Here is a 15379-nt window from a genome sequence, read left to right on the forward strand (position 1 = left end):
AGAGAGAGAGAGAGAGAGAGAGAGAGAGAGAGAGAGAGAGAGAGAGATATCAGAGAAGCTGGGTGTGGTGGGAAACAACTTTTATCCCAGTGCTTGGAAGGTCAAAACAGAAGAATTAGGTTATCATTGGCTACATAATATGTTCTGGGCCAGCCTGGGCTACCCGAGACCCTGTCCTGAAAGTCCGAAGGAGAAAAAATGTCAATGAAAAAAATACAAATACCCATGGACCCTTTGGTTTCACTTTGATTTCTGAATATGAATTGCAGAAGTTGGCATGCTTTTTTGTTATGTTTCATTTTGGGGGCTAGAGAGATGCTGGGCAATTAAGAATGTTTGCTGCTTTGTAAAGGGCCAGAGTTTGGTTCCCAGCATCCATGCTGCATGGTTCATAACCATTAGTAACTTCTGCTCCCGGAGATCTGACGCCCTCTTCTGACCTCTGCCCAAACTTACACTTACATGCAGATATCCCTCCACAAGTGCATAATTACAAATATAAATTTGATGGAACCATGACTAAAGATTAGGAAAGTACTGATAATCCCTGATCCTTGGTGTTCAATTACGGAAATACTGTTTATTATTTAATATGGTATTCAAGTTCTTTCCTGGTCAGGTCTCTCTTTTAAAAAATATATATATTCTCTATAGAATGGAAATGTGCGATGACTCTTGTGCAGACAAGCAACGAGATTCTGATATCAGTGAATTACACTCAGGTTTTCTGTTTGCATTTTAAGCTTAATGAGTTTACTGATGCTTTCTGTCTGCTTGATTCTGAACCCTTTTTATAGTTAATGGAATCCTGGATTTTACAGAGTTCCTTAAGGTCATGAATGACACTTCTCCATCAGCCTCTCAGGATCCAGGTAAAGATAATATTGATCAAAAGAATAAAAGAGAATGGTTTGGATAGTAACCGGTTTCAATGTAGGGTTAGAGAAAGCAACTTCTGTCTTCTTAGAACCTCGTGTTCTTTTACCTGATAGAGTGCGCAAATTAGACAGGAGTTTTTAAAAAGTTTTTTAAATGTGAATCTCTCTTATTCTCTGTCTGTCTGTCTGTCTGTCTGTCTTTCATCTCTGTCTTTGTCTGCCTCTTTCTCTCACCCTCTCTCTCCTGTGTGTGTGCACCATATGTGTGAAAGTATCCACAGAGGTCAGAAGAGGGCATCAGATTCCATGGACCTGGTATGAGTCCTAGGTACCAAACTGGAGTTCCCTGAGAGTGGCACGCCCTCTTAACTGCTGAACCAGAAGAGATCTTCAGCCCCTGATTTTTGTTTTGTCATTAAAGATATTTAAAAATTTAGAGCCAGTAAGGTGGCCAAGTAGGTAAAAGCATTTGCTATTCAAACCTGACAACCTAATTCAAAATCTCTGAATCTCTCTCTCTCTCTCTCTCTCTCTCTCTCTCTCTCTGTCACCCCCACCCCCCACATCCCCCCCCCACTGACCCCTGGGTCACTGCAGCAGTATATTTTTCTCTTATCAAACTCCTGTTTTTCTGAATGTAACTAGTAAATAACTAGATGAATTATTTCATTTTTATGTATGTATATGTTCTTGTGTGTATATAGGTGTCCACACGGGGGTCAGAGAGCAACTTGAGAGCCGAGTCTGGCTTTCTACCTTATTTGGGACAGCTTCTTTTTCTTCCTACTGGCTACACTAGGCTCACTGGTTTGTGAGCATCTACTGAGTTTCCAGACTTCTGCTTCTCACCACCGGGATTACAGACCAGTGAAACCATGCCTGGTCTAAGGGCATCTCTGGGGACCAGAACTCAGGTCCTCACACTTTGTGGCAAACTTTTAACCAACTAAGCCATCTCCCTTGCCCTTAGATGGAGTCATTAAAAAAATTGTGTGTGTGTGTGTGTGTATGCGTGTGTGTGTATGTGTGTGTGTTTGTATGTATGTGTGTGTATGTGTATATGTGTGTGTATGTATGTGTGTGTATGTGTGTGTGTATGTGTGTGTTATGTGTGTGTGTGTATATGTGTGTGTGTGTGTGCGTGTGTGTGTGTGTATGTGAGATCCAGAAATTAAATTAGGTTGTCAGGATTGAGTAGCAAATGCTTTTACCTATTCTGCTATCTTACTGGCCCTAATCTAAGTTTTTAAATGTTTTTCTCTTTTTTTATGACAAAAACAAATCAGGGGCTGAAGAGATGGTTCAGCAGTTAAGAGTGCGTGTGCGTGTGTGTGTGTGTGTGTGTGTGTGTGTGTGTGTGTGTGTATGCGCGCGCGCGCGGATTCAGTTCTCTCCTTCCACCATGAGTTCTGGGGGACTGAGCTCAGGCTTTCAGACTTGTCAGACACTTTTATCTGTGGAGCCATTTCACTGGCCCTGAGACTGGTATAATTTTGATTATCTAAATTTCTCTACAGAGTATTTTATAAAAAGAATCTTCTTTCCCTGGTTCGCCATAAACCTCTATCCATGCAAACCTTCATTTTTTATGTATGCGTTTTTGTTCTTGTGTGTGCTTGTTTTCTGTTGAAGTTGCGTTTTCTTCTCCACCGACAGTACTTTCTCCGCTCTAGCAAAAATCAGCATGTAACTTGTCCCTGAGCCTTCAGATACTTACTGACTTCTCAGTTATTCATTTTGGATTACAAGTAAATGATAAAGCTATTGTATGTACTGTTCATGTTAGTTATAGAAATATTACTTCCAAAACTCTGAGACCATTAGTGTTTTCCGTTCCCATTAGGCAAGATCAATTTCTTAGCCCAGCCCTTAGGATCATGTATTTTACAGTCAATCAGACTGTGTTGTCTTAGACTCGAGAATACGAGAGTGTGGTGTAATATTCTTATTCCAGGAAATGCAAGCAAAACTGCTTTTAATTCACTCACCTAATGTTATTAAATGCCTGGCATGTGTACAATGGATAAGATAACTTGCCTTATTTCCCCCTTTTGATTCTTTACCTCCTATTTAGATTTTCCTTCAAGTTCCCATGATACTGGGCTTTGACTAGTTGTCATCCAATTTAAAGCCTTTTTTCTAACTATCTATGTGTGTAAACTTCTAAATACTTCATAGCTATAAACTATAGCTTATATTTTAGTTCCTATTTGTTGAGTTTTATTTATTTATTTACTTATTTTTGTTCAGTTTTTATTGGTTATTTTATTTACATTTCAAATGTTATCCCCCTTCCCAGTTTTCTCCTCCACAAAACCCTATCCCCTCCCCTTCCCTCTGCCTCTATGAGGGTGCTCCCCCACCCACCCACCCACCCACTCTTGCCTCAGTGCCCTAGTGTTCCCTTACCCTGGATCATTGAGCTTCCACAGGACTGAGGGGCTCCACTCCCAGTGATGTCCGATAAGGCAATCCTCTGCTACATATCCAGCTGGAGCCGTGGGTACCCCCTGTGTACTCTTTGGTTGGTGGTTTAGTCCCTGAGAGCTCTCAGGGGTCTGGTTGGTTGATATTGTTGTTCTTCCTAGGGGTTGCAAACCCCTTCAGCTCCTTCAGTCTTGCCCTAACTCCTTCATTGGGGTCCCTGCGCTCAGTCCCATGTCTGGCTGTATAAATCTGCATCTGTATTGGTCAGTCTATACCAGGCTCCTGTCAGCTAGCTCTTCTTGGCATTAGCAATATTTGTTTTGTGTTTAGGTCAAAATGTTTCGAGAGTAGTCAAGATCTCATATTTCCCATATTCCTTTAAAAACAAAATACAAAATAACATATTATTTAAAAATTAGATATAAGATGTCTAAACATTGAACTCTAAAAGATCTTCAGCTCTTTCTAGCTTATTATAAGTTTAATATTCACTTTAGAATATTTTTATAAAAATATTCTAAATATTTATAAAATATTTTTATAAAAGACAGGGTCTTTTGTCATCTAGACTGATTGTGAATTTGCTATGTAGCTGAGGCTGGCTGTAAATTCTTGATTTCCCCAGCTCTGCCTCCTAAGAACTTGGATTACAAGCCTGCACCACTACATCTAGTTAGAATACTTTCTAATCCACCACTGTTGCTCACAAATACATGTATATGTAATACAATTGTGTTTTCAAGGCAAACAAATTACCAGTTAGTAGCAAGGGAGATTCAGAGGACCTAGGTCTTACATAATCTCAAAAAACAAGCAAACAAAACGCCCCAAACAAAACAAACCATCAAAGAATACTGTTGAGAATCAAGAGATCTCTCCCCATTTTCCTTACTGGTAAGGTGCCCACATCCTATAAATAATCCCTTACCCACAATCCTATAAGAAGACATATTTAAACATCTGTTCAACAGTAGCAACAAAAGACTTGAAAGTGGAGGGGCGGGGGGCTGGAGAGATGGCTCAGTGGTTAAGAGCACTGACTGGTTTTCCGAAAAGTCCTGAGTTCAAATCCCAGCCACCACATGGTGGCTCACAACCATCTACAGTGAGATCTGACGTCCTCTTCTGGTGTGTCTAAAGACAGCTACAGCGTACTTACATATAATAAATAAATAAATAAATAAATCTTTAAAAAAAAAGAAAGTAGAGGGGGAAGGGAAGGGTGAGAGTGTTCAGATCGGGAGGAAGAGGAAGGCAACGCAGGTGAATATGGTGGAAGTATGGTGTGTGTGTATGGAATGTCACAATGAAACCTGTGCGCCTTATTAGGTGACTGGTACAAAATCAGGCTGTTCTCCAGGAAGAGCTGTCCATTCTTGCAGTCCCATAACTTTTGTTCATTTCTTTTTTCCCTCCAGAATTTCAAAATGCCTTGAAGATGTTTTCTAAGGTGAAAAGTGGTCGTGTGGCCACCACTGACGTGGCTGCTGTTTTGGAAAGCATGAATATCCCAGTAAGCCCTGAGATGCTCAGGGACGTCATGCAGCATGCTTATGAGGACAGTGAGTTATCTGACTTTCTCGAATCAGTCCTGTCACACATTATTAGCCTTCATGTCTTCTTTTCTCCCTTGACATTATCGTTAGCTACTGGTACTGCTTGCTGAAACCTGCATAAAAATCAGTGTGGAAGACACACGAGAATGTTCTACAGTTGTTCTAGTTTGATATATTTTCAAAAGTTAATAAAAATGAATTTAAAAAATTTCATCATGACCAGGCAGGGTGTCAAACATTTTTAATCTCAGTTCTGGGGAGGTAGAGGTAGGCAGACCTCCATGAGGCTGCTTCTTATGAGTTCCTGGGCAACCAGGATTAGTCACATAGTAAGACTCTATCTTAAAATACACACACGCACACACACACACACACACACACGCACACACGCACGCACACACATGCACACACGCGCGCACGCGCACACGCACACGCACACACGCACACACCCCTCAACACTGAGGTGGTGAGATAGCTCAGTTGGTGAAGGGCTTGCCTTGTTAGCATGAATACTTGACCACACAATACGACATATATATGTATATATGCACACATATGTCTACATACATATATATGTATACACACAATAAAAATAAATTAGAAATTAAAATCTTAAAACAACAGCCTCATCTGATTTTCAGTGGTCATTTCTTGTCTTTATAGATGAGTCATTTCTTATAGGACAAAGAAGGACTGTGGACTTCAGAAATGAGGACAGACAGAATTCTTGAATTCTCGATTTTCTTGTGTTGTTTTGATTAACATTTCCTATCCTGTTTGATTATCCTGTATGCAACACAGCTTGACTTCACATTTTATACCAATTCATGAGATATTCTATATCGTGCTGATATTTGCCCAGAGGATAGACAGCCCATGATAGATTGGTTAGTGATGGATGAAATGATTTATTCATTCAACAAGCCAGTTAGTTATTTAATACCTACTATACCTGGAGTAATGATAGGTGGAATAAAGATAACAATAAAGGTGGATAAAACACAGTTCTAGTGTGGAGAGTACCATGGAAAGAATACTGCTCTGTGGTGAATACCTACAGTTCGTAAGGATGCTGTTGGACACAGAGGAGCTAGAACTGAGCTATGACTAGTTCCATAGGTTTGCTATTTATTTATCTGCATAAGTTGTGTGGGCTGCAGATACGTATACACACCACATGCACATACTTACAGAGGCCAGAAGAGAGATTGGATTGGATCCCCTGGAACCAGAGCTTACAGACAACTGTGAGCCGCCATGTGGGTGCTATGGACTGAGCTTTGGTCTTCTGCGTGTGTGATGTGTTCTTTTTTTGTTTGTTTGTTTTGTTTTTTCGAGACAGGGTTTCTCTGTATAGCCCTGGCTGTCCTGGAACTCACTTTGTAGACCAGGCTGGCCTTGAACTCAGAAATCTGCCTGCCTCTGCCTCCCAAGTGTTAGGATTAAAGGCGTGCGTCATCACGCCCAGCGAGCTATTAACTCTTATCTCTCCAGCCCCACGCCTTTGAGTTTTTGAGGCAGGATCTCACTCTGCATCTCAGACTTGCCTAGAAATCATTCTGTAGCCTAAGGCTGGCTTTGAATTTGTGGTAATCCTTCTGCTTTGGCCTACCAGAGCTCTAGGTTATTATTTATGGTGAGCTCTTGCATGGTAAGTGTGTGTAGTATTCATAAAAGAGGAGACTTCTAGAGACACGTTTCAAGCCATATTATTTGATAGTCTTTAGGGTCTGCCCTACCAGGACTGATCTATGTGGAATATTGCAGAACCTTATGTTTTGGTTTATGGATTCTCATCTAAGCCTTCAGGTCTCCAGATTTCCCATGTGATTTGGGAAGGTAGACTGAGCAAATAAAAGGATTTCTGTAGAAATTGGCTGGAAACATCTATCACAGAGCTTGTAATTATAAATGGAGGGTGTGTGTGAAGTAGAAGCCCGAATCATCTTCAACAAGTCTACATTGTAAAGTTCTCTTCGTTTAAACTCTGAGATATTTCTGAAATCTACTGTCCTACTTTAATCCACTTTAATGAGCCTACCTTTTCTTTGAGACTATGGCAGTTCAGCCTCCCAAGTCTACCCATAACACTTTTCTTTGATCCTTTTACACTCCGGGCAGAATGATCAAAGCACAGATCTGATCATATTACCCTCCTGGTGTAATGCTCAACAACAGCTCTTAGGATTAAGAACATTCAAGGCGATATTCCAGGCTGTGCTGGCTAGTTTTATGTTACTTTGACCGGAGCTATCAGAAGTTATCAGAGGGGACATCAGTTGAGAAACTGCTTCTATAACAGGCCATAGGCAAGCCCGTTGTGGGTGGTGCCATCCCTGGGCTGATGGTCCTGGGTTCTGTAAGAAAGCTGGCTGAGCAAGCCACAAGGAACAAAACAGTAAGTAGCACCCTCCATGGCCTCTGCATCAGCTCCTGCCTCCAGGTTCCTGCTCTGTTTGAGTTCCTGACCTGACTTCCTTCAGTGAGGGATACATTCCTGTCAGGTTGCTTTGGTTATAGGAACATTTACTAGAAAAAAATTGCCTTGTATTATCTGCCATTTACTTAGATCTTCAGTTGTATTTCGGAACCCATTCTTGATTTCTGTGTCCTTTCAGAACTGCAGCCACATATGGAACCTTTTCCTGCCAAATAGCCATTGTTTTTTAAAAATTTTCCTTGAATATTCCTCTCTTCATACACGCATACCATACATCATCACACAGAAGCTTCCTGTCTTTCAATATTAAAATCACCCCTATGTGTTGGAGGTACCTCAGGCATGCTAGCCAAACACCCCACCAGTGCTATATCTCCAGGACCCACGAAAATTGTTTAGATAGGTGTGTTTGATGAAGAGAGTTAAAATCAACTGGGAAGTACCTAAACTGTGCAGAGAGGCAAGTTACAGTACACACAGTGAGAAAATAACAGAAACTTGGTACAGAGTTGTGGCTCAGAAGTAGAAGACTGATGGAGAAGTGGATGGGTCGGGAGCAGTACAAATTCAGACTGAAACGTAATTGTGTGCTTTTCTCATTAGTTACAAAAAAAAAGTTGGTAGACGTTGATGAAAGCAGAAAGGTTACTAAGTTCTGTGTTGGCTTTCCCTATGGTGGAGAGAAGATAGTGTCTGTGGGTGGTGGCGTAAGATTAAGGATCTATGGGAGCTGGGTGTGGTGTGTGGTGGTACGTGTCTGTGATCCTGTCACATGTCTGTGATCCTGGTACATGCCTGTAATTCCCATACTTGTTCCAGTTTGGGGCCAGCAGGGACTATACAGTGAGTTCCAGGCCAGCTTAAGTTATAGCATCAGATTTTATCTAAAAAACAAAGCAAAACAAAGCAAAAACAATCTATGAGGGTAGAAAAGTTGACTTTGGAAATAAAAACTGCTAAGGAACCTTCAGTGTTTAGGTGGATATAGATTTTTGATACTATATGTTTAAGGGGGTAGGTCTCAAGTTGTTTTGCTTACATATTAAGGGAAACAAAGATTTGGAACATCATTTATGATACTCATGTAGAGGGATTGATTCTCCAGATGCTCTTAAGTAGATTTTATTTATACACTGTCACTCTCTTCAGACACACCAAAAGAGTACATCAGATCTTGTTACAGATGGTTGTGAGCCACCATGGTTGCTGGGAATTGAACTCAGGACCTCTTGAAGAGTAGTCAGTGCTCTCAACCACTGAGCCATCTCTCTAGCCCCATCAAAATCATTTTTAAGTTGTAGGAAGTAGATGTTTTGCTAAGAGTTGGGGAAATAATTGAAATACACATTCTCCTTTCTTGAGCTCACAATCTAGAAACTGAGACAAAGGAGTAAATGCTTGAAGTGCAATCTATAGTAAATCATCAAAAATATTATAAAATGCTAACCAGATTATCTACCATAGACAATTCTTACCTTGAATTATCTACCATAGTGAAATTCTTTCCTTTAATGAAGAAAACTATGGTCTTAATTTTTTACTTCATTGTGTACTGAGGTGCTAATGAGCAATTCCAGATAGTACTCAAAGCTCATAGTGGCTCTCCTCTGATACCGCTTTCCCAAGCTTCTGAATCATATTCGTATTGTATCCAGGTTGGCAGCTATATCTATGATCAAAAATAATGCAAATTCTTTAAATTCTTCTCTCTATTACAGATTACCACACTATGGACATTGGAGATATTATATTTACTTTGGATGAACTACAACGGCAGTATGAAGATGTTTGTAAGGGATCTCATGTGGCTCTAACTTTTGTTTATAAGTAATCTTTAAGTTAACTTCTAGCCTATGGTTTAAAAAAATCTTTTAATGGGGAGTAAAACTCTATTCCTAACTTTCTAATCAGGGAAGCCAAAATATAACATCCTGTAAGCATTCCTTCTTCACATCTTAATATGAGCATTTCACTGACGCTACTTCTTCACACATACTTTACTATTTCTGATTATTTGGTACAGTTCTTCATTAAGTACATCCCTTTTAATCTTTTCATGCACTTTATGCCACATTTTAAATTTCAAATATTCATTTGTTCAAATATAAATTTGTCAAGGTTATCCCAATAATTATAAAAGTTCTGCAGTTTGGTTAAGCTTATTACAAAAACAAGCTCTATTTTCAATTTCTCCCAACTTAGGTTTTTCAGGGGCAGCAATTCTTTGAATATTTTAGCTGACTCCTTGATATCCATACTTAGAACTCATTGTTGATTTTTTTTACTAAAATTAATTGACATATACATATATTTATGTGATAAAGTATGAAATTTTTGTAATGAACACACTTTTTGATTGAAGATAATTATTTGTATTGGGAACTTTCAAACTTTTAAGAATCTTTAGAATTTTTGAGAGAGCGAGCTTCCTGCTCTGTCCCCAGCATCCACACTCCTCACACACAAGTCCGTTCTTCCGACATGCTTATGACCAGCGTAACGAGCTTCTAATTCAGTCCTGATGTTAATAAACCTCTGAGAACACTGCTTGTAGCTGAGGTATATAGTACCTCCTGGGCGCCTTCTTTCTGATTGTATAACATTTATTCCCTTCTTCGAATTAATAATTGTCATTTATTTATTTGCTTGTTCTTTTTAAAAGTATCTTTACTACTGCTTTGACCTCTAATGTTCTCAAATGTCCAACAGTTTTCTTTGTAAGTTTGGGTGCACCAGATATTCTGTCATCGCTCTTATTGCCCAAACTTGTGTTTCAGTACTCTGATACAGAGTTCCAACAACTTGCATACTGGGGAACGGCTGGATTTTGTTGATCTTTGTATCTTTGGGATGGTTACATTCAAGGCTTCCCTGTTGCTTATTTTTCAGGCTCTTCACTTCTCTATCCGATTTTGTCTTTGTGTTTAACTAATAGTCAGACATTTAATTGTATTACTTGGTTTTATAAAAAAAAGATATGTATTTTAGGAATTAAATATTTTTCAGATGAATGTTTCTCAAATTCTTCTTTCAGTCTGCAAACTATTGTTTCCTAAGCTATCTAGAAGTGTCTTAGTTTAATATAATCCCAATTTACCTGTTTTTTTTTTCTCTTTTGGCATCATATAAAAATTGTTGCCCTAATTAATGTCTTGAAACATTTTTTTCTGTGTTTTCTTAAGGAGATTCACGGTTTCAGGTCTTATGTTTATGTTTTTGACATTTTGATTTTTATATGGAGAATTTCTGAATTCATTATTTTGTTAGTTCTAATGTGCAGTAATGAAATCTTAAAGAGCTTTCTATTTGTAAGCTCTTGTCATCTGAAAACAGGGGCAATTTGTGCCTGCCCTTACAATTTGGGTGTCACCTTTCCTATGGTGTCACCTTTCCTATCTGTTCCCTATTGCAGTGGCTAGGATTTCCAGTGCTGTGCTAGAAAGAATGAGCCTGACCTTAAAGGAAAAGTTTTCTACTTTTCAATATCAAGTAAGAAGTTATGTAGGGCTTTGTCATATGTGGCTTTTATTGCGTTGAAGACTATTCTGCACCTAACAGGGTGGAAGGTTTTATCATTGAATAATGTTCAGCTTTATCAAATGATTTTTGTGCATCTATTGAAATTACCATGTTATTTTTATCTTTTATATTGCTTAAAGTTTTAAATTATATTATTGTATTATTGCGTCTCAGAGGGGGTATACAAGTGTGCCATTCACACATACAGATCAGAGGACAGTTTTCAGGAGTCAGTTTTATCTTGCCATGATGTGGGTCCTGGGGATCAAACTCAAGTTGTCCAACTCGGTGGCAAGCACCTTTACCCACTGAGCCATCTTGCCAGTCCTCCTTTAGGCTGTTGATGTATACTATATTTATAGGCTTCTATGTGATATAGGTCCATCTTTGCATATCAGCTATAGATGCCACTTGGACATGGTGATAGATCCTTTACAGTGGCTAGTATGTGTTGAAAATGTTTGCATCTGTGTTTCTTATAGTGAGTTCTTCTGGCTTTGGTGTCACAGTGATCCCAGCCTTATGAGTTTATAGGGGCTGGAGAGAGACAGCTCAGTAGTCAAGAATACATACTGCTCTGATAGGGGACCCAAGTTTGCTTTCCCAGCATCTATGTTGGGTGATCCACACTGCCTGTGATTCCAGATCTAGGATCCAGCATCTTTTTCTGGACTCTTGGTGTCTGCATTCACAAGAACGCCCCATCCATATGCACATAATTAAAAAAACAAAAGCTCATGAAAATTAAAATGAATTACAAATATTTCCTCTACTTTAATTTTTGGGATGTGTTTATGTATTAGTTCTTCAAAAGTCTGTTGGTACTTACTAGTGATATGGTATCCTGGTGTTTCCTTTGATGATACTTTTATTACTGATGTCATTCTATTTGTTATTGATCTGTTTAAAATTTTCATTTTCTTTATGTTTGGTAGAAAATGGAAAATGATATATTTCTTGTGATTTATCCTTTTCTAGATTGTTCAATTTGTTGAAGTGAAATTTTCTAGAGTAGCCATTTGTGATCATTTGGGTTTCTGTGGTATTTAGTTATGTTGTCTCTCTGATGCTTTTGTTTATTTGAGTTTTCTATATTTTCTTGGTTTAGTTTTTAATATTTTTTTTGTGGTGCTGTTATAAAAGGAAAGAAAAAGAGTGTTGCAGCATGCCTCTGTAATCCTTGTTCCAAAGAGGGGAGACAGATCTATGGGCTCACTGGCCACAGAGATCCATGGGGCTCACTGGCCACCAGCCTATTTCACTTGGCAAGCTCCAGGCCAGTGAGAAACACAGTCTCAAAAACCAAGGTTCGCTGGGCGTGGTGGCGCATGCCTTTAATCTCAGCACTCAGGAGGCAGAGGCAGGTGGATTTCTGAGTTCGAGGCCAGCCTGGTCTACAAAGTGAGTTCCAGGACAGCCAAGGCTACATAGAGAAACCCTGTCTCGAGAAACCAAAAAAAAAAAAAAAAAAAAAAAAAAAAAAAACCAAGGTTCATGATACCCGGGAAAGAACCACACCCAAGGTTGTCCTCTGGCCTTCACATGCGCGCACGCGCGCGTGCACACACACACACACACACACACACACACAACCATATGTATGCACTCCCCATAAATGTGCATATATATGCATGCGTTCACACAAACCTATAATATTGATATGTGAGTTACATACCATCAATTATAGTAGTAATCTGAGTCTATGAACTTTTACTGGAGTGTTACATTTTCTTGTGTCTCTATGTTACTAATTGGTTCCTTGGGGTTCAGGATTTCAAGATCCTGGGTTATCCTCAAACTTACTGTGTAGCCAAGCTTGACCTTAAACTCCAGGTTATCTTACCTCTGCCTGCAAGTGTCAGGGTTACAGGTTTGCACAACCATGCCTGGCATGCCTTGGCATCTCTCATGCTGTTTAATAATTCTCCTTTTGTATTTGCTGTTTGGTTCTTTGCCTATAATGGGTCTCGATGTCATCTTGTTTGGGTTGAATCTTACGGGAGTCCTCAGATTTTCTGATATTTGAATATTTTCCAAGATTTAGAAAGTTTTCTTTTTTACTAATTAAAAAATGTTCTCCTTCCAAGGACTCCTTGAATCTTGCTTTTTAAACATGTGTACATTTGTAATTACCTAATTATGTGTACATCCGTGGTGGTTATAGGCAGATGTGTGCATTTTGTCTGCAGAGGCTGGAGGTGTGTGATCTTCCTGGAGTTGGTTACAGGTGGTCGTGAGTCAGCCGATGTGGTTGCTGGGACTCGGAATTGGGTCCGAGTCTGGAAGAGCAGTTCATACTCTTTATAGCTGAGCCGTCTTTCCAATCCTCATTCTCTTGCTCTGTATGTAAACTTTCTACCTTTGTTTTTTTCTCCTCACACAGTCCCCATAAATTTGAATGTTTAATTTTAATCCTGTCCCACAAATCCACTAAGTTTTCTTTGTTCTTTTTTAATTATTTGCTTTTCTTAGGATTGCACATGGTAGTTTCCGACTTTGAGATCTTTCTCTACTTGGTTGGTTCTGCTGTACTTTGTCATATATATTTTTTTTCATCTCATGCATTGCATTTAAGTTCCGGATTTCTTATTTTTATAAATTGATTTTCTACATTAAGTTTATAATTTTGGATACTATCTTTCAGATGCAATAGGATTAGTTTTTGTGTATTATGAAAATTTTCTTATATTTCTTAAAAAGAACTATTTTGAAATCTTCTTCAGGCAATTTGTGTTTTTGCATTTTGGGGAGAATCAGCTAGGTGGGGATTTTTGTCTTCTTCTAGAAGTGTTCTGCAATTTTCAAGCTTCTTGTTGCTTTGTGATGATGATTATAGCAGAAATAGGACTTTTTTTTTTCCAAGCTGACTTCTGGAAAAGTCATTGGGAGATGACAGTCAGCCTGGCCAGGTTATGTGTGTGTACGTGTGTGTGTATGCCTGGTGCCTACAGAGACCAGAAAAAAATGAGTAGGATTCCTTGCAACTGGAGTCAGGGATGGTTGTGAACTCCATGGTCTGGAAGCAAAACTTGAATCCTCTCCAAGAGCAGTAAATGCTCTTAACTTCTGAGTCATCTCTTCAACCTTCAAAGATTTAATTATTATCAATTCACACCATCTTTAGTGACTTTAAGAGTTGTAGAACTCAAATATTTATCTTCAGTTTATTTTTGTACAGATCAAACTATGAAACTTCCATTTTCTAGAAGAAATGGCTCCATATTCAAGATTGCATCGCTGCTCTGTCAAAATGTTGTATTTCGTCTGATATGTAGGCATGTGGCAATCTGATAGAGTTGGGTTGAGGGTCAAGTATCGAGACTCTTGACGTGTGTGAAAATGTGTTGTCATTCATAAGGCAGTCTTCTGAATCAACACACGGAATTTTATAAATGAAGTTGTGATGTCGGACATTGGATTATGGTATTCTAGAGTTGTGACTTCCGTCCCCACAAACACGGAGAACATTCATGAGAATAATTATTTGGATTTTAGGTTTATTAACAAAATCTTCCCTTCTGCAACTTCTAGCTGCGCACTCACAATGACAGTGTTGCTGACTGTGTTATCTTCCTACCCCGCTATTTTTCTAAATTGAGGAATAGAGAATGACGCAGCCCCACAGAGTATTTCTCTTAACTTTAGATTTGAACAAATGTACTTAAATGTAATAAGGTGTATTGGTTAATAGTTTGATCATTTAATCACCAGCCCTTTCAACTTTGCTAAACTTTGTTTTACACATTTAAGTGATTCATGGTTTCTGTAATGGACTTTAGGAGGACTTAGTTGATTTGTTTGAAATGTTGTATAGAGCATATAAATAAATGATAGAGCAGAATATGTTTCTCTTATTTAGCAGTTACGGATGAAGCTACTTCAGGTAAAAGAGCATCAAGTGTCTCAGGATACCACCCACAACCGAAGAAAGGCAGTTTACTTTTCAGAATGCCTGAACCTAGCACAGCAAAAAAACAGATTGTGCCTCCCCAACCACATCCCAGTAAAACCGCTGGGAAACAGGATGAGCCTGAACTTAAACTCTCCAAAAGATCTTCAGAGACAAGACGGCTCTCAAGTGGGATCATCAGCAATTCTGTGGGACTTCAGGAATCACAACTAAAGATTCGCGATTCAAAGTCTAAATCACCTTCCTTGAAGAGTACTCCAAGCCTCAGCAAGTTAGCGGATAAAAGTGATTCAAGCCTCAAGAAGTCACCGGATAAAAGCGATACAAGCCTCAAGAAGTCACTGGATAAAAGTGATACAAGCCTCAAGAAGTCACTGGATAAAAGCGATACAAACCTCAAGAAGTCACTGGATAAAAGCGATGCAAGCCTCAATATGTTACTGGATAAAAGTGATGCAAGCCTCAAAAAATTACTGGATAAAAGCGATACAAGCCTCAAGAAGTCACTGGATAAAAGCGATGCAAGCCTCAATATGTTACTGGATAAAAGCGATACAAGCCTCAAAAAATTACTGGATAAAAGCGATACAAGCCTCAAGAAGTCACTGGATAAAAGCGATACAAGCCTCAAGAAGTCACTGGATAAAAG

The 15379-nt window shown here is 39.0% G+C and overlaps 1 protein-coding gene across 1 annotated transcript in view; it reads left to right on the forward strand.

The window, feature by feature from the left end:
• Efcab13 (EF-hand calcium binding domain 13) overlaps positions 1 to 15379 on the forward strand; it is a 136909-nt gene that overhangs the window by 6272 nt on the left and 115258 nt on the right. The window contains exons 4-6 of the mRNA XM_029546146.1: positions 4724 to 4867; positions 9020 to 9091; positions 14683 to 15364. Of these exons, the coding sequence (XP_029402006.1) occupies positions 4724 to 4867; positions 9020 to 9091; positions 14683 to 15364 (898 nt within the window). The remainder of the gene's footprint in view (positions 1 to 4723; positions 4868 to 9019; positions 9092 to 14682; positions 15365 to 15379) is intronic.

The sequence above is a fragment of the Mus pahari genome, chromosome 14, assembly GCF_900095145.1.
Source record: "Mus pahari chromosome 14, PAHARI_EIJ_v1.1, whole genome shotgun sequence".
NCBI lineage: Eukaryota > Metazoa > Chordata > Mammalia > Rodentia > Muridae > Mus > Mus pahari.